This window comes from Alosa alosa, chromosome 5, assembly GCF_017589495.1.
Source record: "Alosa alosa isolate M-15738 ecotype Scorff River chromosome 5, AALO_Geno_1.1, whole genome shotgun sequence".
Classification (NCBI taxonomy): Eukaryota; Metazoa; Chordata; class Actinopteri; order Clupeiformes; family Clupeidae; genus Alosa; species Alosa alosa.
The window spans coordinates 3,318,316-3,344,000 of NC_063193.1; the positions used below are offsets into that span (position 1 = coordinate 3,318,316).

The 25,685-nt window shown below is 44.8% G+C and overlaps 2 protein-coding genes across 2 annotated transcripts in view; one reads left to right on the forward strand and one right to left on the reverse strand.

The window, feature by feature from the left end:
* Positions 1-14,857, forward strand: part of znrf3 (zinc and ring finger 3) — a 74,807-nt gene extending 59,950 nt beyond the window's left edge. The window contains exons 3-8 of the mRNA XM_048243797.1: positions 4,885-4,959; positions 7,442-7,573; positions 8,031-8,138; positions 8,748-8,915; positions 10,123-10,225; positions 10,547-14,857. Coding sequence (XP_048099754.1) covers positions 4,885-4,959; positions 7,442-7,573; positions 8,031-8,138; positions 8,748-8,915; positions 10,123-10,225; positions 10,547-12,600 — 2,640 coding nt within the window. The 3' untranslated portion in view covers positions 12,601-14,857. The remainder of the gene's footprint in view (positions 1-4,884; positions 4,960-7,441; positions 7,574-8,030; positions 8,139-8,747; positions 8,916-10,122; positions 10,226-10,546) is intronic.
* A 155-nt stretch (positions 14,858-15,012) lies between these two features.
* On the reverse strand, positions 15,013-24,275 carry coq5 (coenzyme Q5, methyltransferase). Its single transcript, XM_048243798.1, has 7 exons — positions 24,064-24,275; positions 23,262-23,411; positions 18,218-18,442; positions 17,956-18,062; positions 16,631-16,719; positions 15,885-15,996; positions 15,013-15,573 (listed from the first exon to the last, which is right to left on the reverse strand). The coding sequence occupies exons 1-7, from the start codon at positions 24,272-24,274 to the stop codon at positions 15,472-15,474; spliced, it is 996 nt and encodes a 331-aa protein (XP_048099755.1). The 5' UTR covers position 24,275; the 3' UTR covers positions 15,013-15,471.
* Positions 24,276-25,685: the final 1,410 nt, after the last annotated feature.

Sequence of the window (25,685 nt, forward strand, 5' to 3'; positions counted from 1 at the left end):
TCGACAGACTGAGTGGTTTGGCTTAGTGTGTGTGTGTGTGTGTGTGTGTGTGTGTGTGTGTGTGACACTGTGTGTATGGCAGGGCGTGGAGGTAGGATCTCTCTGCCCACATTTCAGTGTCTTCTTTACCTGCCTTTTTTACCCTCACACTATTGACCACCAAAAATAAAATCTTGAATAAGTTCCATTAGACGAATATGGCAGCATTCATGACTCCAAGCACACCTTGTGTTATTATTTTGGGTACAACGTTAGTGTCGGCTCTTTCATCGTTCTCTCCCACCTACACACACATTCAGACACACACACTCCCACACATACACACTAAGACACACACACACTCCCCTTCCTGTCCATGTTGTGCCTTGAATGTTGGCAGGGGTCATATGATCAATAAATAACCAGCTTATCGCTTTTATCTGCTGTTGCATCATCCTACAGTGTCTGCAGTTGCTAGTGTGTTTTAGTGAATCGTGTGAAGAGTGGCGACGTGCTGTCGTGCTTTATTGTGCTGTGCTGTGCTGTGCTGTGTGGTGTGGCGATGACCAGCACTCAAAACATGATGTCATAAAGTGTAGGGGAAAGAACAGCGAAGCGGGTCTGCCTCTTCTGAGCTCGGTTGACCAGAGAGAGCTGGTTTTAATAATAATAATAATAATAATAATAATAATAATAATAATAACTTCAATTTCTATAGCGCCTTTCAAGATACCCAAGGTCGCTTTACAAGAGTGGGAGTAGGGGGGCAGGGGCAGGGTAGGGGTTTAGGGAGGGTAGGCAAGAGAGAAGAGGTGTGTTTTGAGGTGCTTTTGGAACTGTGTCAGAGAAGTGGCGGAACGGATAGGAGGGGGCAGGGTGTTCCAAAGGGTAGGGGCAATTGCACAGAAAGCCCTGCCACCAAAGGTCTTGAGTCTGGTGCGGGGAGTGGAGAGTAAGTCCTTGCTGGTGGAGCGCAGGGACTGGGTGTACGGGTGGAGGAGGTCTAATGCAGAAAGCAAAAGTATCTGAGCAGTGTGTAAGCAGGGCTTGTGTACCAACTGGTCTGTTTTGCTCACAACAGAGAGAGGGAGGGAGGGAGAGGGGGAAGAGAGACATGCACATAGAGAGGGAGGGGGAGAGAGAGGGAGGGGAGAGAGACATGAACATACCTTCCGCTCTGTAAATTTAGCCTCTTGACCTGAAGTGTCAGTTGCCCCCCACCCCTTTACCCCAACAGAAGTCTTTAGAATGTTCTCCCTGCTTCCGGTCCTGTTATAGCCCCACTGGCATGTGTTTTAGAAGGAAAATCACCCATTTCAATGCATCATGACTGATGGTGACCACGGAGTCATTTTATGTACAGTATGATTCATTGCGTGTGATTCCATCTTCGTTGGCTTTTTATATAGGTTATGATTGTATGAGTGTTGCCCCCGCCCCACCCTCTCCACCCCCACCCCCCCAAACACACACACACACACACACACCACTCAATCTGGCTGTGACGTACACACTCACCACAGCCTCCAATACCCCCGAACCAGTAACTCCTAATTACAAATGAGAGAGAGAGAGAGAGAGAGAGAGATTCCTCAGGTACAAATTGCTTCCTCTCAGAGCCCTGTAATAACAGCACTGCCGTTGGCCCCAGTCTGACTATCTCTGCTACACACACACACACACACACACACTTCCTCTCTTTGGATTGAAGGTGAGAGGTGAGGGAGAGAGGCCGGCCAGTCCTGAGTGACGGGGGGAGAGGGAGGAAGGGAGGGTGCCTGGGCAGTGGTGATGAGGGGGGGGGGGGGGTCAAATGTTGTGTGAACTGTTTGCTTTCCTCACTCCCTCTGTGATCTGGCGCCAGTATCACAGAGACAGGCGGCCAACCACCCTTTAATGCCTGTGTTAGTGTGTTCGAGAGACGGACAGATAGAGAAAGAGAGATTGAGAGCACGAGAGAGAAAGAAAGAAAGAAAGAGAAGGAAAGAAAGAAAGAAAGAAAGAGACACAGTCAGGCTGTGTCTTTGCTCATACTCTCTCTCTCTCTCTCTCTCCCTGCCCCCCCCTCTGTCTCTCTCTGTGACGCTCTGTGTTTTTAAAATATATCCGACAGAGAGAATGCTTTTCACTCGTTTCAAAGTATAGGCCCGGGCTCTGGCCCTAGCCACCTGACCGCACCCATAGGCACCCTGTATATGAGCGCTAACGTCCAGGCTAGGCTATATAAAGCCCCAGATTGGAATCAGCCGCTCGCAGCTCACTCCTTTCCTCTGTGGTCCAGCGAGTCCAAATACTCGGTCGGCCTGGACAGGAACACTCTAATACGACTCTCTCTCTCTCTCTCTCTCTCTCTCTCTGTGTGTGTGTGTGTGTGTGTGTGTGGCTAGGGGTCATAATTGGTACGGTTTGTTACCAGAAACCCTTTTTTTTTGTCCCGTCTGTGCCATGACACGTGTAGGGCCGTGTTGAAGTCCAGCAGAAAGCGTTGCATAGCTGGGATTTTTTTCCATATCAGGTATTGGAGTGGACTTCCCAACTCTGTGCAGCTGAGGACAGTTAGGAGGAAGTAAGGTACGGAGAGGGACGGTTTAAAGTGGCTCCACCTGCCTAAAAGTAACCCTCTCCAGTGTTTCCCCTAGAAATTTTTCCAGCAGCGTGCTATTACTTGGGGGTTGTTATTTTTTAAAAAAAAAAAATGTTTTATATCATACCTTCGTGTTTCTTTTGTGGACATTTTCAGCTTTCTTTTACATTATTGGTTAAAAATGATAGAAGAAAAAATGAAATGGCACAACCCAGAAAAAGATTATTTACAATTTATTTAAATTTGTCTTAATGGCAAAGGCCACACCCAATCTGCGAGCACTTAATTTTTCTGGGCTTTTCAAAGAACATCTCTAAGGCTCTTTGGTAATTGAATTGAATTGTTGGGGGCCATTAATGCTGACACGCATGCACGTAGCCAGATGCTCTCCTTGTAGTCTATTTCTCAGTCCCAAAACAACAAACCCACGTATAAAAAAGTAAATACTCACTTTTCTTCTACATCACTCCCACAGTTACCATACAACTCACTCACAATTAACTCGAAAAGGACCTAGGCTACTTGATTGAAGTGCGACCGTTCGTCTCACCGTCAAGAGAACGCTGAAGTTATGAGAACCGTCTTTCTGATAAGAGAATGTAGGCTCCTATGTCTAATGCAAAGCGTAGAAAAGGTCTGTTTGTGATAGCCTATTAAAGCTAAGTGGACAGAATTTAGGCTATACGTATATGCCAACATATGCTCATATTTCCTTTAACTATCAGAAAGTTTAAACAGGCCTAGACTGTGTTCGCCTAGCTTTCCCATGCAAACATTACATGTACTGTAGCCCTACGCTAACGTTACAAGTCTAGGCTACAATTAACGTTAAGACCATACACCTTGTAGCACATTGGTTTACTCTATTGCATTACTTACGTTTTAATAATTTGTCGTTGAATGTTGATGGATGCTCATCTTTGGGAAATCAGCTCTCTGGATAAAATTGTCAGCCGGAGCAAGAGTTCTCAGAGTTGACGACACCGGACGTAAATCCAATCAGCAGAAAGAATCGCATCACAACAGTAGGCTAAATCGCAACAAACTTTTTTTTTTTTTTGTTAAATTCATTTCGGTAATCATGAATTGGTTTCTTTTATTTGATGTAGGCTAGGAGAGGAGGATGCATGTTTCACATTAGTGTCAATGTGTCAAAGCAGGCTTTGGATCAGAGGAATTGCTCAAGCTTAACATATGGCATAGGCTACAAGCGAATTCACGGCATACAAACAGCTTCGTGATGAAATATAACTAATATCATTTTTTATTGTCACCAGGCCTATACGTAGGCTATTTATTGTGTAACCTACAAGTGAACGATAACACCATAGGCTACACTGTGGCGGAGCAAGACCCCATCAGTCGGATAGCTAAACAATGTAACCGTGTTCAGAACGTAGGCTAGCCATATGGGCTGCAGACTTGTCTTTGGGCTCGTAATCACCTGACACATCATGCCGCATATATGTCCTGAATAATGAGAGGCTAAGTGCGGATTTGATGCACTTAACTTACTCAAGACTTTCAGAAAACAATTTCGAGATGACGTTGGCCGTTGTGCTTTTACAGTGTGTTAAGTGAATCTCGTGATATTATGTTGCAGCGACGCTGAAAAGCCAGCGGCGGCGCTGCGCCGCTGTTAAATACACTGTAGGGGAAACACTGCTCTCTTACTGACCGCTTTGAGTGACACTATAAAGTCTGAATGAAAAAGGTGTTTTTTTTTTTTCTTTTTGTCAAAAGGTTTAATCATTGAATAACTGGATCAGTGGAGCACTTCACAATATTGTCCAGATTTAAAGTTGCACTCCAGTTTGACATTTCTGACTTGATGACTTGATCGTCAGGGAGGCACAAGGCCACAGCCAGGCAGACAAATTTGAGCAGGTTTGTCTTTTGGGCCCCTTTGAACTCTGCCTTGGTTAGCAGCTTGGTCAGTGGTCAGCTTTCTGCAGCAATTGGGGTGATGTACGCCTAACTTTTTGTGTTTTTTTCTGGGGGGGGTAGTGGGGTGCACATGGGTGCATATTGAGCAGTGAAAAGAATTGGGCTGCTGGATACAATCTCTGAGTCAGATGCTATTTAAAGTGTAAGAGGGCCCTCTAGTGGTTTGATATGGTAATGCATGAAAATGCATGGTGTAAATAGTTCATGCAACTTCTATCAATGGCGAGTATAGGAAACCCTAGACACTACAAGATATGTATAGTATTTGTAATAATATTGTGGTGTTTTTGTTTAGTACGTTTGTTTGTTTGTTTGTTGTTGTTGTTTAGTGACTTTAGTTCTTTAGACTCACTCACCATGTTTCTCTTTCACAGGCCAAGAGAGCAGTGCAGAGAGGAGCAACAGCAGTCATCTTTGATGTGTCTGAAAACCCAGAAGCCATCGATCAAGTGAGTATTTTTGTTCATCTTTTTTTACACCTTATACGGCTGGCTCCTATTGTTATGTAATGCTAGTGATAGATAGATAGATAGATAGATAGATACTCTATTAATCCTGAAGTAAATGTTGGCATGCAGTAGCTTACACATGATGTGACGCATACAGAGCAAGTGCCCATTCACAAAATTAAAAACTATATTCAGCTGTGATGGTTTATCCACCAGAAATCTACAGGGAACTGACAATATAAACTGAAGGACTAAGTGCCAGTGAAGGCAATGGAGTGAAAAGCTGTGGTGTATATCAGTATATGTCCATGGAGGTAGTGCAAACGCTGTGCAGTCCGAAGTGATTCACAGTGTAATAATTACTGTAAATAATATACAATATATAAAAGTAAACCTGCAGAGAGCAATAGAAACAAATGATACCACTTGATAAGTAGATAAACAAATACTTGAGATGTAAGGCTTAGAACACACCAAAGACCAAGATTGGGCAGAGAGGCTAATGTAGCCAGTAACTGTCTGTCTGTTGGTAGCACCTCAACCACGTTTACTGATCAGGAAAAAAAAAATCATATACCGGTAATTATTGCCACCATGCCAACATTTAACTTGCTGCCAGCAGCACCAACTACAACTGACAACACTTTGTATCAGTGTAACACGGAGGTAAAAGTTGAGCTGGGCGTTGGGAGTGATGACATGAGTGTGTATGATGGTGTAATGGGTGTAGGTCATCATCAGGGGGCTAATCTTACCCTCTCTCCCCCAGCTGAGGGTGCTCAGAATCGGGTGGCCCTCTCGGCCAGGGCTGGGCCCACACCTCCACTCCTCCACCACCCAACCTACCATACTCCTCTCCCACCCAGAGTCCCTCCCCTGACATTTAGGATGTAGTCAGCAGCCATCCAGGTTATTAATCATTCACTGATCTGTTTGACCTTGTCAATACTCGGACACCCAAGTCTAAAGCACCCCCCTTGCGTTGTCACAGAATCTGGATGGGTTATATTTGTGAGCCTCTCAGTGATGAGCTCATCCCGTATAACGTTGAGATCATCCATGTTTTTCCTCAACTTCGGTGTCTTCTTCCCTCAGAGAAAACGTTGTGAGAAACTGCCCTTTTGAGTTTGATCCCGTTGTCTCTCAATAAGGTCTCAGTATCTCAATATGGTCTTCGTCATTGTATTTGTGATATTTTAACTTGCATAGCCAGACACCAGACACTCCTCCTCCACCACCACCACCACCAATCCATGCCCTGCTTCCCCTTAGCACGAAGGGTTTCATGAGAAGAGAACCCTCTCTTACTCGCCTGGGTCTCCCAAGGGGCCAAGTCAAAATGCCTGCCTGCCAGATCCATTAGTTTGAACCTTTTTTGGCAATAAAGTCTCTTTCCTTTCTTTTTGTGACATCTCTCTCTCTCTCTCTCTCCCCCTCTCTCTCTCTCGCTCTCTCTCTCTCTCTCTCTCTCTCTCTCTCTCTCTCTCTCTCTGTCTGTCTGTCTTTCCCCCTCTCTCTCTGTCTCTGTTTGTATCTATCTATCTATCTATCCCTCTCTCTACATTTGTGTGTTTCTGTGTTTTTGAATCTGTCTCACATCACATCTCCTGTTTTCACAGGAACACTAAATTGCTACCATTGGCTAAAGGACTGCTGTTTGCCATTTTAGACAAAGTGGTGTTGATTAGTCTGTGAAACATATTTTTATTTTTAAATGAACGAGACTAATGGATTGGCTAGATGGGATCGCAGGGAATGAGGCCTTAGACGTAAGAAGAAGAAAACAACTGAAATGCAGTTTCTTTTGACTCCATATTTCACTTGGAAACATGGCGGAAGTTGAGGACTGGAGGTTTGAATATCCCTGGTATTTCCCTTTGGGTTTGTTGTAATTACAGAGTCCCGCGCTAGACTGCAGAGATACAAAGCGGATGAGAGAGAGGCTAAATTCGGTGTCCAAATTCAGAACATGCAATTCATTCCCCTCTGCGTGTCCCGCGGCCCCCTCCAAGAGTCCTCGACCACAGTTTCCAAGTCTGTAGGTTTATTTTTCACATGGCGTCCCAGTCCTATTGGAAACACACATGCTTCTGCCAACTGTATTGACACGGGTGGAGGGTGGGGGTGGACACGGTCATGTTATGTCTAAGCTATTGGATGCCTCAGTTTCCCTCTGGATTGATAAAGTATCCATCTCTGGATCTGGTGTCTCCACGCAGACTCAGGGGGCCTTGAGAAAAAGTCCATTTCGAAACATGCAGTCGGAGATTCCAATCCAATGCACGTTTTTGTCAATTTAGTCTCTCAGTCGTTCGGTCAATTCGGTGTGTGTGCTCAAAGAACAAGTCTCCTGACTCTGTAAATGGGCAACAAAGTAAGTGGCTCAATCAGAGTCATACACTATTCCCACCAATCAACAAGCTGCTTTGAATTAATGACCAAAGTTTGCTAATTGAATTGGAATGTCCTGTGTGTTTGTCAGCTGAACCAGCTGTCGGAGGACCCCCTGAAGAGGCCGGTGGTGTATGTGAAGGGCGCCGACGCCGTCAAGCTGATGAACATTGTGAACAAGCAGAAAGTGGCCCGGGCCAGGATCCAGCACAGGCCGCCAAGGGTGAGGGAACCAGAACACACACACACACACACACACAGATATATGAGCGCTCACACAAATATACACACACGCACATTCATACCCATATACGACTATGCGCACAAATACACACACACAAACTCCCACACTTATATAATCTGTCTCTTTCAGACAAATCCACACTCCAACACAGGCACACACACACTATCATCTCTCTCTCTCTCTCTCTCTCTCTCTCTCTCTCACCCCAATGGTCCTCCCCTCTTTTTGTCTCTGTCTTCCTAAGAGGCCCTTCCCAAGTACACTGGCCATTTCTCTTGTCAATTGTCTATGATTGAACTTTAATCTTGTAGACTATTCTTACAGCACTTCACTTTTTAAACTCTTTTAATGACGATGTCTATTGTACTTTGTGCTGTATGATGTGTGAGATTTAACCCCAGTTCTATTGTGTGTGTGTGTGATTTTGAACGAGAAGCCTGCAGAGTATTTTGACATGGGGATCTTCTTGGCGTTCTTCGTGGTGGTGTCCCTCGTCTGTCTTATCCTGCTGATCAAGATCAAACTCAAGCAGCGCCGCAGCCAGGTAGAACAACCACTCACTCAGCCTCACCTTTAACCTTCAGGTGACCTTAGGGGTCAGGTAAACCACCATCTCTTAGTCTGGGCAGTAACCTTCAAGGTGACTTCAGGGGCCAGATTGACCATCACGTTGACCTACAACCACCACGTCACTGTGGAGTGACTGATCAACAGCTGTTTCTGACTGTGTTTAGAAGCATGCTTTTGACTAATTCAGAGTGCAACACAGGTTCTGACCAGTGTTGCCAGATTGGGCGGGTGCCCGCCCAATTGGGCTTCTTTTGACTTAGTCGGCCGGGGGAAAATAAATAAGCTTTAGACGGGCAAATCAAATCAAATTTTGAGTTCAATGGTTCTCTATGACGACAACGTGTTTTTTTGCTGAAGAGGGTGGGTTTTTGAATGTAATTGGGCGGAAATCACTCAACCTGATCTGGCAACACTGGTTCTGACTGCCTTTTGTGAGCGTCTCTACAATCATTATGCTCACACACACACACACACACACACACACACACACACACACACACACACACACACACACACACAGACACACATACAGAAACAAGTAACCCGTTGGTGGTGCTAATGTGATGCTGTGGTCCACCTGCAGAGCTCCATGAACAGGATGGCCATCCAGGCGCTGGAGAAGATGGAGACGCGCAAGTTCAAGGCCAAGGGCAAAGGTCAGCGCGAGAGCAGCTGTGGGGCGTCCGACTCGCTAAGCAGCAGCTCCACATCCGACTGCGCCATCTGCCTCGAGAAATACATCGACGGAGAGGTGAGATGCAAACACACACACACACATACAGTACACACACACACACATTCAAGACTGTCACAAGAAGTTGTCTTACTCTTCAGTCTTTAGTCTAACAGTCTGTGATTTGAATCACAGGGGTACATGGTTGTGTTTGCGTATGGCGTTCGTTCAGTTCTGTAATGTTCAATACTGGTTGATATGACTGACCTATCCTCCTCATGGCTGATTTGATGCTAACTCTAGAACAGCTCTAGGATGATTATCAAGATAGTGGTGGCGGTTAGTTAGACATTCTGTCTCCCCACCCTTATCTGCAAGTGGACAAAGACTGGTGCCATGAGGGCTATAGTTTTTCCCCCCTTCTCCTCTGTAGTTATGAGTCAACTGTGTCACACACACACACACACACACACACACTCACTCATCACTCTCTCGGAGACTTTCACGCCCAGAGGAAGTGGTCCTATAAAAGGCTGAATGGCATCAAAGAGAGGGTGATGGCAGAAAGCAACAAAGAGGTTTAAGAAAGGCCAGGAGATGAGTCAGCGGCCAGAGGCTCTGCCATGGAACTCTTCAGAAGCATTCAGTGCCCTCTCCGGAAGAGCTCACAAAGCTCCTCTCCTCTCTAAAGCTTTTGGTTTCCAACCCACTGCTTTTTAGAAGAGGGTCATGTATCTGTGAACACTACACTGCATAATGGACTGGATCATTTGTTATCGTTATGCTATCTCACTGTCAGGTCTTGATCTAAAAGTTTTGTTAGTCATGAAATGATGTATGTGGAGTTTCATTGCAGAGGAGTCTATGGTTGTCACTGGTAGAGGATTCTGTTATCATTATCTGGCAAAGTATTCTTTAGTTGTCATGGTGGCTATGAGCTGAAGATTCTGTTATCATTGCAGAGGATTCTTTGGTTGTCATGGTTGTCACTAGTAGAGGATTTTTTTTGTCTCTGGTTGAAGATTCTGTCATCCCTAGAGTGAGATTTATCTATAAGGCTCTGAGAGTACTGAAGTGTGACATTCCATTTCCATGGCTACAGTGTCACTGGATCTTAACTTTCGAAGTGGCTTGACAACGCTACGTCATGGCTTCGGTACTCTATTCAAAGCCTGACTTCAAGCAGAGGATTCTATGGTTGTTTTTCTACTCATCAACACAAGAATGTGCCATGTGTCCACTGTTTTGCAATATTTGCTAAATGTGCATGTGTGTGTGTACCCAGGAGCTGCGAGTGATCCCCTGTGCCCACCGATTCCACAAGAAGTGTGTGGACCCGTGGCTACTCCAGCACCACACCTGCCCACACTGCAGACACAACATTATAGGTGAGGGAGAAACCTTGACTGTCCATACTCACATTGCATGGCATAACAACAAAATGGTATTTCTGCAGTAACCAGTTCCCATCCCTAGTCACATGCTGTAAACATATGCTCTTATTTTATATGTGCACTTGGCTAGGGGAATCACCAGAGGCCTCAGACGTCATGGTCTATTGGGATTTTTAAAACATTTTTATATCCATAAGTCTAATAAACAATAGTAACTAAGAGTATTGTACAGTACAGTGTTAGATAAAAGTAACTAGTGTGTGTAGTCTGTATGCAATTATTTTAGTTTTTCATTTTTGTGTTTTATGCCCATAGAGCAAAAGAAGGGAAGCGGCGGGCCAGTGTGTATGGATCCTGGGAACCCAGTACACAGCCGGCAGCAGAGGGTGGTGCTGCCAGTCCACTACCCAGGCCGCGTGCACCGCGCTGGCCAGGTGACCGCCTACCCGACCCGCACCAGCATGGACCCGCACGGGAACCCCATCACGGTGCTGACGGTGGACCAACACCCCGAGCAGGGCCTCTACCCGGGCCAGTCGTCGGCCTTCCTGCGTGGCTATCCCACGCTGCACCTGGAGCACACACTGGGGCCGCACCACTGCGCCGCCATGGAGCACCGGGCAACCGCCGCTGTCGCCGGATACCCGCAGTCGCACAGCAGCGGCTTCAAGCGCTCCAAATTCCACGGGCGCAATTTCTCGCGTGCGCCCTGCTTTTCGCAGTACGAGACCATGTACCAGCACTACTACTTCCAGGGCCTGACCTTCCCGCAGACTGACGCCCACGGGCAGCCTACAGGGGGCGCCGCGGGGCCACTGGGCCCCCACAAGGGCCAAAGCCGGGCCTTCCAGCAGGGACTCCTTTACCCAACAGTGGTCCACATGGCCCCTACGTCCGGCTCGCGGCTGGGCGACGTCGGGCCCGGGGGCGGGGGTGGTGGTAGCAGCAGTTCTGGGCTGAGCTGTTACCACGGCCACCGGTCGGTGTGCAGCGGCTACTTGGCCGACTGCCCGGGCAGCGACAGCAGCAGCAGCAGCAGCTCGTCGGCGCAGTGCCACTGCTCATCCAGCGACTCCATGCTGGACTGCACCGAGGTCAGCAACCAGGGCGTCTACGGCAGCTGTTCTACCTTCCGCAGCTCGCTGAGCAGCGACTATGACCCCTACGTCTACCGCAGCCGCAGCCCCTGCCGGGGGTCCGCTGGGGGCGAGGTGGCGGCAGCAGGCACGGGAAATGGGCCGGGTTTGGGCTCTGGTCCCAGCGCTGGTGCCGCCGGGCGTCCTTCCTCTACCTCGGGGGCCGTGGTGGGTTCGGCCGAGGACTGCCCCCCTTCCCCTGGGGGGCTGGACTGCATGCAGCTGACGTCCCCGCCACCAGCGCCCCCGCCTGCCCCCTGCTACTCCCCTGGAGACCAGCAGCACCAGCACCAGCACCAGCAGCACCAGCATCAGCAGCTCCTCTCCACATGCGGGAAGGAGTCTCTGTGCAGCGGCCGCCCTCTGCTCCTGGAGCCCAGGGATGGCAGCAGCGCCACTGGCCCCGGCAGCACCAGCTCAACCTCAGCTGCCGCCACCAGCGCACCCTTGCAGCACCAGCACCAGCACCGGGAGGCCTCGTACGGGGCCAGCATGGGCCGCCACAGGCTCCCGGTGGAGGAGGAGGACGAGGAGGAGATGGAGGAGGAGAGCGGGGACGGGGGTTGCAGCTGCTGCCTGGAGACCCTGCCGCTCCACCCGGGGCTGGAGGCAGGGAGGCCCCGCGACGCTCCCGGCATGGCCCCTATGAACTTGCGCGGGCCGGGAGTGTCCGTCTCGGACCCCCTGGCAGGAAGTGGCGGTAGTGGCGGGGACCATGGAGGGTACGACAGCCTGCCGTGCTGCTTCTACCAGGAGCTGGCCATGCAGCGCGGCTCCAGTGGACGCAGTAATGGCGGCGGTGCAGGTGGTAGAAGCGGCGTAGGCTGTTACTCGGAGGACTACGCCGTGAGCGTCCAGTACTCGCAGGCGGACGCTGCCAGTGCGCAGGGCGTCCGCGAGCCCAGCCGCCGGATCCCCATCATCACCGGGGACGCGGACGGCGAGCTGGGACTCGAGGGACCCGACTCAGAGTCACGGGCGTCCCTGCTGCGCTCGTGCCGCATCGCCCAGGCCCACGAAGAGGAGGAGGAGGAAGAGGAGGTGGGGCGGACTAGTGAGCCCGCCAGGGCCCTCTTCCCTCCCTCGGGACCTTATCCGCGGAACAGAGTGGCGGCGAGCTTGCAGGAGGCCAGGTTGGAGGCGCGGGCCCTCTTCCCCGCCGCCAGGGCCTCACACTGCTCCACCGCCGCTAGCGTCGCCTGCACAGCCACTGACGAGGCCTGTGGGGTATGAGACTGACACACTACCCCAACCCTAACCCCCGACCCCAACCACAGTGGCCTCTTGCATCCAACCACCTCTCTTAAACTTCTTCTGCAGTTGCCTTGTTAAACCTTCACTGAATGTCTACATCAGAAACTGTGTGAGTTTCTACTGAGGTTTTCTCTTAATTATCTTTTTTTTTTTCTCCACTTTCTATTTTCTTTCTCTTGATGTCTCTCATCATCACTCTTTCCCATTGGACTCCATTTGATTCCTGTGGCCTTCTGCAAAAGTTAACATTTGGGATATAATGAAATGCTAGTATATGAGACCGAGAGTAAACAAATGGCTGCACCAGAATCATCAGAAACCAATATGAAGCATATCTGTTCGAGGGCACTGGCAAGGATCTATTCCAAAGCCATCTCCCATCTGATGAACTGTGTGTCAGGTGCAAGAGCAGGACCATATCTTCATTCATTCATGCATTCATCCATGCACTCATTTATTTGTGTGCTCATTCATTCAACCACACAACTCAAGGTCTCTGCTTTTACACACTAGTGCCCCCACACACACCAATTGTTTTGCAAATTTTAAACATTTCATTATTTTCTTTCTTTGTTTTTACCAGTTTGCCAAGGTTTTACACATCATAATGCCAGTAGTCTTAGTTATTTTTACATGCTGTATCTTACATGCACTCACTCAATGGTGCGTGTTTACGTACAGCCTAAATGATCTGCAGTGCATTGTGGGAAGGAATCAGTCATCCCAAAGCTTATCATGCTGCAGTTCAGAGTTTTTTTTTTTAAATGATGCTGTTTTACAGTACTAGTATCAGTGCAGTGTTGAAGCTAAGCGGATGAATGGTGGTGTCTGATTGAGGACTTCCACTGCTCCCTATCCAACTTTCTCAGGGCTTCTTTGGAATAGTGATAATAAAACACAGACCAAGACAAAGGTTACATTTATTTTCTAACAAATCTACCAGTGATTCAAAGAGGGTCTGTTTTAGGCTGTCTATAGGGTATAGCACCAAAGTATAGGTTTGTGTGTGTGTGTGTGTGTGTGTGAGTGTGAGAGAGAGAGAATATGTTAATGGGCTGGGATTATTTCCACTCAAGACTGCTTTACCTCTACTTCTGAGAATGATTTTCATAATTTCATACCACCTCTGTGTGTGTGTGTGTGTGTGTTGTTTCAGTGATAGTACAGCTCTCATGCGTGTCTTTTTACTAGGCCAAAGCAGAAACTCGTTTGGGAACCATTAGGATGTGGGGGGTTTCTGAAGCAAACTAATTCAAAGCAGCATCCTTGTTTTAAGCTTTTCACAAACACATACATAAACACTCTTTCATTCAGTCACTCTCTCTCTCACTCTCTCTCTCTCTCTTCTCTTGCCATGTCTTCTTTTCTTTTCTCTCACTCACACATGTTAAACACAAGCTCACATCATCCACACAGCGATCTCCTCATGCCTTTTTCTGTGTACACAGAGGTTTTTATATTGTTTCTATGAAATGTACCCATCAAGCTCACAACTGGCGGCCGTGAGGAAGAGAACTGTTTTTTGGTTTTTGATTATTTATGTACCCGCTAGCCGCCGATTCTGGCACGGAATCGGTCCAGATCTGGCTCGGAGTCTGGTGAACAGCCAGGTCCTGGCCGGCTGCAGGCCGAACCAGAACGTGCTACTGTCTAGGATGCTGAAACTGTAACCTGGTGCCGTAATTCATGGCCAAGAATCTAATCTTGCCTTGCATAGAGATATGTACTGCAAATGTAACATTTTGGGGTACCTGAGTCACTATTTAATTTTTTTGTATTGTTTGTAGCACTTAAGAAGATTGTATAAAAGACAAATGTGTACAAAAAATAATATTTTTTAATTTTTTAAAAATATAATTATTTTCTCCATCATTACCATTTTACAAATGTTTTAAAAAAAGAAAAAAGGCTAGAAATCAATCTGTGTATATTTCAGTATCTGTATAGCAGCGCATTTCATGAATGGAAATATGTTCTCTGAATATTTATTTACTAATATATTTATCTTTAAGCCATGTCTTATGTTCAGAGTGTATGAAAGGTTTGGATTTTTTTTTTTTATTATTGCTTTGGTTTTTGAGATCACTAACGTGAGACTTTTGTAAATACATGGTAATTGCACACAAAACAATTAAATATTCTCTGACCAAAAACTGATTTTAAAAAATTTAGTACCATACAGTTTTGTAACAAAGTGTACAAAGATCTGAAAAATATATGGTTTTATTCAAGTAAATGAATGTTGTTGACTCTTGCTTTTAAACTTGTGTTTGTTGTTCAAATGTGCCAGTCATTGTTCAGAACATGAATAACTGATGCTTTATAACCACATCAGAACAAATACTGTCCATAGATTTTGCAACTGGATTGATCAAGACACAACATTCAAAATTAATATAAAACTCCTCACATAATTTATTTGATGTAGTCACAAAATGTGTTTCCCAACCAACTCTTGACTGCCGTGCTTTTGCCGTCCTTAAATGCCGTGGGGGAAAATGCAAGGCCGTTTCTCTTACACAAACCAGACAGGACAGCGAAGTCTTGGCACAGCAGGCTCGCCTTTCAAAACTCCCTTTTGCAACATCACAGAGCAATAAATACAGTGTCCTTTTCTCCCCCAACATCACTCTTCGAGTAAAAATAACAAGACAATATTTCAGCAACCCAGTCACAAAACAGATGTGTATCACTTGTGCCCTCCTCTTGGGAAAGAGCACAACGTTAGCTCAATAATAGTGAAACATTTGCACAACATCCACGGAGGCCTGTGTTCTGTGTCTCCCACCTCATCACTTTTTCTGCTGTTTTCTTATTGTAGTTTTGCCAGTTGGACAGTAGCAGTTCCACTCATAGCTTGAAGCCCGAATGAATAGCCACCACCCCACCAGTCAAGTTGAAGTATTGCACTTGGAGAAAGCCAGCATCCTCAATCATGCCTTTAAAAGTTTCCTAGAGAGAGTGGCACAGGCAACCTTATTATTTGTGTGATACAAGCAAGAGCCGTTATTGAAATTCCAAAACAAAATTTGGAAACAAAAACATCAAACTTCCGAACGCTCTGTTCCCCAAGACACAAAACACTTTCATTCAGATTACTGGTTGTGGACAAAAACCCTTTGTTATACATCTATAACTACATCATCTGTGTCCCAGATTAGCACTACGGGAAAGGATCCTTCATCATGAGAGCGGATACCGCAACAAGAAGAGTGTGGGCATGCTGAATGAGATTACAGCGGTAGTTAGAGGCCTATATTTACCTGATCCGGGAACTTGCGGATGCTCTCAACCAGGTACTGGTAGGACTTCCAGTCACCCGCAATGACCTCGCCCATGACAGGAATCAGTTGGAAACTGTAGGCGTCATACAGCCTACAGAGGAGAAGAATATCTACATAAGCAAAGCAATAAAAACATGTAGACAATAGCTGCAACGCTTGGAGTTACACCCTATTAATTTCCTAACTTCACAAAAACAAAAGATGAGAAGGCTTAAAGAAAAGACCGCAGGGCCTAGGCTTATACATGAGTTAACGATCCTGTAACCAAAAATGTACAACCACATTCCTTTAAGGGGCAGTTCAGGTTGTTTTTATTAATTTGATTAAATTTGTGGACAAGAAAAATGGTACAAATGTTCAGTCATAGACAAACAAAATGCCCTGCATTTCTGGGGACATCCTTGCCTTGTATTCCATGAAATAAAATATAACTCGAGTTTCACTAGGAAGTTTAGAAAAAGGAATAGCACATACAGTATGTAGAGTCCCTGAGAAGTTTAGAAATTATGATTTTTGACTAACTGTCCTTCAAACTTTGTCAAACTTTTAAAGAATTGTTTATTGTATTTGTTTTGTTAGCAAATAAATGTTTATGTGATTATTAACTTGTGAATGGCAGTGTGTACCATTGCCCAAGACAGCTTAAAGTGCAACTAACACCTTGCTTATGCGCTTAGTTTTCTTGAGCCGAAGACAAAAATAACAAAATGTTGATAATTTCTCACCTGGACAGTAGAGGATTGGAAACTTTGCTAAACTCCAGACACATGAATCTGCCGCCCGGTTTCAGCACACGCAGAGCCTCCTCCAGGGCCTGGTCAGGAGACAGGCAGAAATACACCCAGTCATACACATCATCAGCATCTTATTCAGTATCACACCCCACTATACACACACAGGGGTGTAAAGGGAGGGGGGGGGCCTTCGGGCCCCATCAGCATCTTATTCAGTATCACACACACACACAGGCAGAAACACACACCACCATACATACCATTACACCATCTTATTTCAGTATCACACAGAAAAAGCTCAAATTGTTCTGCTAGTGCATCTAGGTATTTTTGGCGAGTGTAGAGCTCCCTCTAGAGTCGTAATGTATTTATATGTTACTCTGCTTTGGTAAAAAACTTCTCGCGACTTACACAATGCAAATGCTTTTGTTGTGGTGGTGAAGAATTAACAACAGGCAAAAATTATCTCCAAAGAGCTATATCTACTGACAAGGTAATGTGGTGACCTTCTCAAAGTAAACGGTAACACTGAAGCAAGAGGCAACATTGAGATTTTTGGTGGAAAAGATCAGGCAGTCTGCCGAGAGACCTGCCCCAATGGTCATCATTGGACCATTAAACCACACAATGATCCAAAACATACAGCCAAACAATGCAAGAAATGGTTAACTGAGAACAATATCAACATTTTAGAGTGGCAGAGCCAGAGTCCAGACCTCAATCCATCAAAAAAGTGAGCACAAGGCCAGAATTATGGCAAATAATCGTTCCTGACTGAACCCGGATTGCTGTTAAAAAGGTGTGGTCTAGAATCATTGTGGAGACATGGAGAGGCTTGGTAGATGTTGTAAGAACCATTTTGAGAGTTGTGAATGAAAATAAAGATGTTTCCACTGATTATTTAAAAAGGGTATGAATGATTTTGGACTTTTCTGGACCATTTTTCATAAAACTGTTAAAAAAGATAGAATCTAAAAAATAAGCATTTTTATGTTTCTACCACATTGTCTTACAACCTTTTGGCATGTGGCAGTGTCATTTTCAGTCAGAACAAACAAATTGGTCAAGAGAAAATCAACATTACATCAATATTTGCCAGGGGTATGAATAATTTTGTTCTTAACTGTATGTGTGGAGAGCATTCACTCGCCATCATTATCGGAGGTGGCGTTTAGAGGCTTTTGCACCTGAACTCATCAAATATATATACATGATATAAAAAGTAGTCATTTTATTGCAGGTCTCATATAACTATATAAACTTCTCTGAAGTACCCGAGAGTTATGACTTCTGAAGAGCATAGACATGGCATTTACCTGTTCAATGTGAGTGACATTGCGGATGCCAAAAGCTATTGTGTAAACGTCAAACTGGTCATCCGCGAAAGGAAGTTCCTCTGCATCCCCCACAACCCACGATAAGCCTGTAAAACAGACAAGCAACAACATCACTTCCATTACTTGGATAACAATAATAATAATAATAATAATAATAATAATAATAATATACAGTATAATAATAATAATAATATAATTATTATTCTTGTTATTATTATAGCAGTTAGCGGGACTTCTCTACCTGAGCTATAGCCCATTTTCTCTGCCTTGTCCTTCCCAACCTTCAGCATCTCCTTGTTGATGTCGCAGACCACGGCAGTGGACTCTACAGGCCCCTGGTCATGGCTGGGTGCGTAGTTATGGGATATGTCCTGCCAGGAGAGGGTCTGCCGTGAGCGCACTGCACGCCTCTGCTGCCTCTCCCACTGGGTGCGAGTGTACTCAAGAAAGCGCATGGAGATATCACCTGAGATGAGATGAGACCACAAACCGCTCAGTGCTGACAAAGCTGGGGCCCTCTTAATATGAGTTAGGTCTACTTGTCCATTACATTACATTTACTGTACCTTTATTCATTTAGCAGATGCTTTATTCCAAAGCAACGTACATACGTAATTTATATTACAAGGGCCACTGTCCCCAGAAGCAATTCAGGGTTAAGTGCTTTCCTCAATGGTACCACGGTGGAAGCCAGGAATTGAACCCACAACTTTTCAGGCTACTGCATGCTAGCCCAGCTCCTTAAGCCACAACATACCACTGCTCCATTCAGTGAGCTCACTTCTTCAAACACTAGCAACGTACAAAGATTAAGGAGCAGAGATCGTCTCAACAATACACTTAAAATATGTGTGACAAGTACTAAAATGTTTCATGTTATCTCTTCAGTGTATTACTGAGCATGCATTAACATATGCGTGCATCCATCCACACAACACATTCTCGTCGAAAAAACTGTTTGCAAGGAGTGCTGCTAGGGTGTACATCAGGGTATAACTCTGGCTTCAGTGCCCTATCAGGATCCTTAAGGCCCGCTCTGTGGATAAGCTTACTTGAAGTCGGCAAAGCAGTTTCCTGTTTGTTGACATGGTTGTCAACAAGCACCTGAAGAGCTGAAGTGCCTTAGTTGTACCAAAACGTAAGAAATACAACGTACGCGAGTCTTAATGTCCGTGGGCGGTTCTAAGGCTTGAAGTCATTATAAAAGCGATTTTAGCTTCCAACTTGTTTCTAAAAATACCAGCCTACATGCAGTGGCTGCACAAAATAAGGAAACAAGGATTTTCGGTGAGAACTATACGTACTATAAGAACTCAACTCCCTGCTCTACAAGATATCTATTCCAGAAGAGTACTCCTAAGAGCCCAAAAGATTCTGAAGGACTCTTCTCATCCTAACAATGGATTATTCCTACCGCTGAAATCAAGAAGACGCTTATGTAGTCACAAAGCCAGAACTGAGAGACTCAGGAGAAGTTTTTATCCCCAGGCCATCCTAACTCTGAACTCACACTATACTGACTTTGCACACATTCACTCTTCAGCACTCTCAAACATTTCCCAACTCTGAACTCACACTATACTGACTTTGCACTCATTCACTCCTCAGCACTCATGCCCCCCCACACACACACACACCTACAAGACTTTTAGCACTTTTACATCCCTCACCCTATGCTATAGACCTTTTATTATTTTCTTATTTCATCACACGCCAAAACACACACACACACACACACACACACACACACACACACACACACATATCTGACTTTCTCCAACTTTTGCACACTTTTTATTTATTATTTTTGATTTCTCCTCCATCTACCCATGTCCTTGATTGCCTAGCCTTTCTGCCCCCCCGCCCCCATCCCCCCACAACACACACATCATCACTGACATCTTCTATTGACATCACATTCACTTACATACATCACATTCACTTCTACATACATACAGCACACTGCTTGCTACAGTAACACACATCCTCTACATACTTACAGCACACTGCCCCCACTACCCCCCCACACTCACACACACACACACAGTCACATTGCCCCACACACACATCTTTCAGGGTCTTCATCCAACACACATCCTCTACACACACACTTACAGCACACTGTCATCACCCCACTGCTTGCTACAGTAACCCACACATACACACAGCATTGTCTTCAGGGTCTTCTCCAACACACACACACACAGTCACTGCCCCAACCTACCCACACGCGACACTACACACACACACACATCTTCACTGTCATCCCCGCCTCACACACACATTCACTGTCAGTACTCACATACATTACATACAGTAAGTCCTTGCAATAGTAAGTCCCTGCCCCCCCCAAACACACACACACACTTACATCATCACTGTCATCACTTCACATACATACAGCACACTGCTTGCTACAGTAAGCCTCCTCTACATACTTGCTGCACACTGCCCCCCCCCCCCCCCCCACATACACAGCACATTGTCTTCAGGATCTTCTCCAACACACATCCTCTACATACTTACAGCACACTGCCCACACCTACCCACCTACACACACACACACACACACACACACACACACACACACAGTCACTGCTCCACTCCCCTCCCGCCCCACACACACATCTTCACTGTCATCACTCACATAAATTACATACAGTACTCTGCTTGCAATAGTAAGTCCCTGCCCCCCCCTTACATACACAGCACATTGTCTCATGAGGAAGCTTCTCCAACACACATATTGCACACTGCCCTCTCCCCACATACACAGCACACTATCCCATCTCCCCTGTCATCCCCCAACACACACACCAAGACCCTGGTAGTTGGGTTAGCCCCTTGAGCCGTGGATCTGCCCAAGGTTTCTTCCTTGGTAAGGGAGTTTTTCCTGTGCCCTGTTGCCTTGGGTGCTCCTTGTTGGTGCCACCCCCCCCCCCCCCAATTCCAATCCTCCCCACCTTTCTTATGCAGCCCTTGCCACTTAATCTACTAAACCCCTCTTCTACTGCACTTTTTACCCCCCCACTTTGCACAAATAGGCTGACACCAGACATAATTTCACTGCATTTCTTACTTCCAGTAACTATATGCATGTGACAATAAACTTCCTTGTACCTTGAAAAAAAAACACATTTTGGTACCCTGGAAACCCAGAGTTCTCGCGAGAGCACAATGGAATTGGCTCTGCGAGACACTCTGGCAATGAGCAATGATGCACGTTACTTTTAGCCCTTGCATCCCGGGGAACCAATAAAATCGGCGTATCTGATATAGGCGGGCCAGAGGCGAGCTGAACTGGTGACTACAGCGCTGCAACATTGGAGGTCAGTAAACATTGGTCGTAGTGTTATCTAATTGCGTCGAAGTCCGGAATTATTCAGAGTAAACATTGATCTAGTGTTATTCAATTGCGTGCACTGACATTTTCAAATGCAGGCTTGGTGCCGCCCCTCGAGTTAGGCCATTACATTGTTTGTGACCAGACCCTTAAAAGGTGCTCTAAGCGATGCTGGGTAACGTCACTTCTGTTGACTTTCAAACAAAACAGAGCTAGCTCGCTACTTCCTCCCCCTCCCTCCCGTGCTGCTGACGTGCAATTAAAACTCTCCTAAACGCGCATCTCGTCTGTGATTTGCTAGAACAGTTTGTTATGTTTTTATGGGCTAGGTTTGCCCAGGTTGTTTTTGTTGCCATTTTTGGAGCCTGGGCTGTCCACAGAGATCATGTTTTTTTTACAGTGTATTCAGGACACAGACAGCTAGCGGTTGGTTAGGTGATGTTTGCAGTAAGTGACATAAAATGTTTTAGCCTAAAAAACGTGCGGCATCGCTTAGAACACCTTTAATATTTCTAGATTACCAGGGTCTGGATTTTCCAGGCTAACGCTTTGGTACAAGCACTCTTCTTCAGGTGCTTGTTAACAGCAATGTCAACGAACAGGACACTGGTTTGCCGACTTCAAGTAAACTAGTACACACAGAGCCCATATTTCAGCACTCAAGAACAGTTTTTTTTTGTTAAATAAAATTAGAGATGCACCGATATGGAATTTTAGGGCCGATAACGATAACCGATATTTATCGGTTTGTTGTGGCTGATACCGATACGATAACCGATAATATTACTCTTGAAAAAAAAATGTAAAAAGTGATTTGGGGAAAGCATTTAATAAGCATAATTTTATTGCAGTAATTTTACCTACCACCAAATGATGGACAGAACTCATAATAGTCCTCAATAGTATGGCAGTCAACAACATATCAGTAGCCTAGCCCTACAGTATGTGTGGCTCCTTTAAGTAAACCTGACGTCAGTACATTGCGAGTGAGTGGCTAGAGAGTTTGAATCGTTTTCATTTAGGACTAAACGCTCATAAACGGCTCAGCTTGAAATAAGCTTCAGTATAGCGACCAAATCAGAGTTTGTGAGGGAAACTTTAGTTTTTTAGTTAGGTTTAGTTTCAACTGCGGGTAACTGAATAAAGCTGCAACTCCTCAGACTGTATCTTATGTCCGTCTACTCTGTTATGCACAACCTGCTGCAGCAGAAATGAAAGGCGTTAGCCCCGGAAGGTTTTAATAACTTATTATGATGACCGGTCTGGAACTGAAGCACGAATGGTTAGCATATTTCTAGGTAATAATACAAAACCCAAGCTAAAGTAATGCAAATATAATACTAAAACACAACTTAGAACTAGGCCTACTTATGTAGTCGTCCCATAACGAGTTTGTTTATTTGTTTCCCCGACCAGCGCAGTAAAGTGCAAACACACCAGCACAAGACGGCTCTAGATAGGGCTGAGCTCCGCTCTGGTAAGGTTAAATGGCGGATCATTCACGAGAGGATTTTGAGATGCACAGATTCCCAAATGAGCGATATCCACAGATTTTGTTAGAGTGGTGAAATACATTCACACCGCTGACATTATATTGAGGGAAAAAGTATAGCCAAACAAGCTCAAGTAGCTCAGTGTAGCCAGACGGACCTTACGTAGGCCTAAATTAGGACTTTTAAAAATATCGGCGGAAATTATCGGCCAGAATTCTGTTATCGGATCGATAATAATATTTTCATTTATCGGCTAATAATATATCGTCCGCCGATATATCGTGCATCCCTAAATAAAATACATAATAAGTGCATCTTAATCCTCTTGTCAGACACAGTTCATACCGACACCCATTTTTTTTTTTTTTTACCAAGCTGAAAAACAAAGTCCATTCTCTTGTACACAGGAACACCACTTATACCTATTTCACACAGTCTATGGGTCATACCTGTACCACCTGCTGTGTCGAGCAGGCGTGCGCCTGGCAACGGGTTCATGATGTGGAGCAGCATGTCCTTCCATAGCCGATGGATGCCCAGGCTCATGGCGTCGTTCATTACGTCATACTTCTCAGCCACACTCTCAAACACCTTATACACTGACATGAGGAACAGAGAAAACACAATCACACAAAAGTAATTCTGAAAATTCTGAAAAAGTAAAAAATTAAGGTGGTGGTGATTTTCAATTTAACATTGCTTTATTTGCATGACTGTATAACTGTTACAGTAGGTATTGTACAGTGTTGCCAAACACAAAAATAAAACAGCATACAACTTATACATTAACACTGACTATTCACTTAATGGGTTAAGTGTAACTAGCAAGAGCAGGCCTAGAAGTACTAAGATTCTGCAGCAGGAATCTAGTCTCGATAGGCTAACGTTAAACAATTTGCAGATAAATAAATTAGCCTAACAGGGGGCGACACAGTCAAACCAAAACAGCTCACATCAAAAACTCATTGTCGGCACTTGTCAGTCCTTTGGTGTGCCGCTTAACTGTTACTGCCATTACTGCCATTAAATGTGAATTTCGAAATTTGGCCATCATTAGCGTTTGTGTTAACTGGCTGCAAAATGGCTATTGTTCAGACTTCTCCGATGTGGAGGATAGTCTTACCAGGATTTTTATGATTCGTGAAGGTTAGACTAACCTTGAAATGTATCACATTTTTATGTCCAAGCCCATCAGACTGTCTAACATTACTGTTTCCAATGGGAAGGTTATCAGGGCAATGTGCAACTTACCTCTCTCGGCTTTCTCCCCCTCTGGTACCGTCTCGAAGCCGAAATGTGTACTTTTCTCCTCGAAATCATTACTGTAGCATCTACAGACTATGCTATTAGAAGGATAAATCGGCTTGGTGTCTTGCTGTGTTGATAAAACGCTTACTTTACGCGTGCAATCACGGAATATCCTTCGTGCAACACACCTCACGGGGCTCGCCATCTTGCTCATTGACGGCTCTTATTTAACTCTTGCGTCATAAGTGTGCGCCCTCACATTTTTGTAGTTTTTATTGATTTTTGCTCATTTCACATTTCAGTTAAGTACATTGTTAATGATATTGCTTGCCAATATTTATTGGCACTATTTTCTATTCGTTTTAACCAATGTTTTTTTTTTTTTAAATTAGCTTATTGGAATAAGCTACATCCTCATCAATCGATTTTTGAAACTTGAAAATTGAGATAGGCTAAACTGTAGCCTAGGCTACCATATCTTGAATACTTTTATTTGTTATGCCTACCATTGTGGCCTACAATGTCTCTAGGTTGCTTTCATGTTGTTGGCCTATCTGAAATAACATTACTTTGTAGGTGTAAATGCTAAGCTCATTAGTCTATTTTCCCCCCCTAAGGGCTAAACTGCTCAAAGGAAAGTTACTGGAACTCTTACCATTCATCTTTGAAGAAGCACACACACACACACACACACACACAAAGCCCCTAGAGATCCCTGTCACACAGGACCAAAGGTAAAGTCCCAAGGCTTCGTGTTACGACTCTGACAATGGCAGGGAACATGGACACCAGCCTGAAAGGCCGAGGGACAGGCAGACTGGGTTCACATAATTACCATGGTTTTAAGTGGCTTCCCTGTCGGTCTGGTTCCCTTTAAGGAGTATCAGTTCTCCCAGCAATTGGCATCATTCACAGACCTTGAAATAGTGATTAAATCCTTTCTGCCACCATATCAGAATGTTCTGAATGTCACCCATGTTTTAATGAGAATAATTAACGCAAATGGGATTAAATATGATCTATTAAATAACATACTATCTATGACATAGCCTACTATGTTGGTTTGATTGTCCTTATCAAAATAATTGATTGAATAAATTAAGTTTCATACAATATTTCAACAGCACATGGCCACATATTGCGTTTATTTTAATACTGAATATTTAAGAGTGAAATACAAAATCTCAAAATGTTGAATTAGAACAAGAGTTGAGCTTTTCTCATAACCTTGGGACAATCTTCCACACAATCTTAATTTATAATGAAGAATAACAAAAATGGTCCCAAGTGGTAATGAGTCAAATCTTCCAGCAGAGGGAGTAGAAGTCAAATAATTCAAATACCAACATGAATCAGTGGTGAACTATATTATGTAAGAAGTTGCTCGAGGCAAAACTGTAGTCACATTGACAGCTGTCCAATTCATAAAGCTCTGAGTACTTCAAGAAATTAGTGAATGTAAATATTTCAAAATACATCATAAGTATGCTAATATGTCATTATTACAATGTCAAGAGTATTTCAATACAGTAGCCTACATTCAAGACTCTTATAGGATGGATTTGTTTCAGTTTGCCTTTAAGAAATGTGTGTCCACTCACTGTTATGATCCCATACATTTTGTT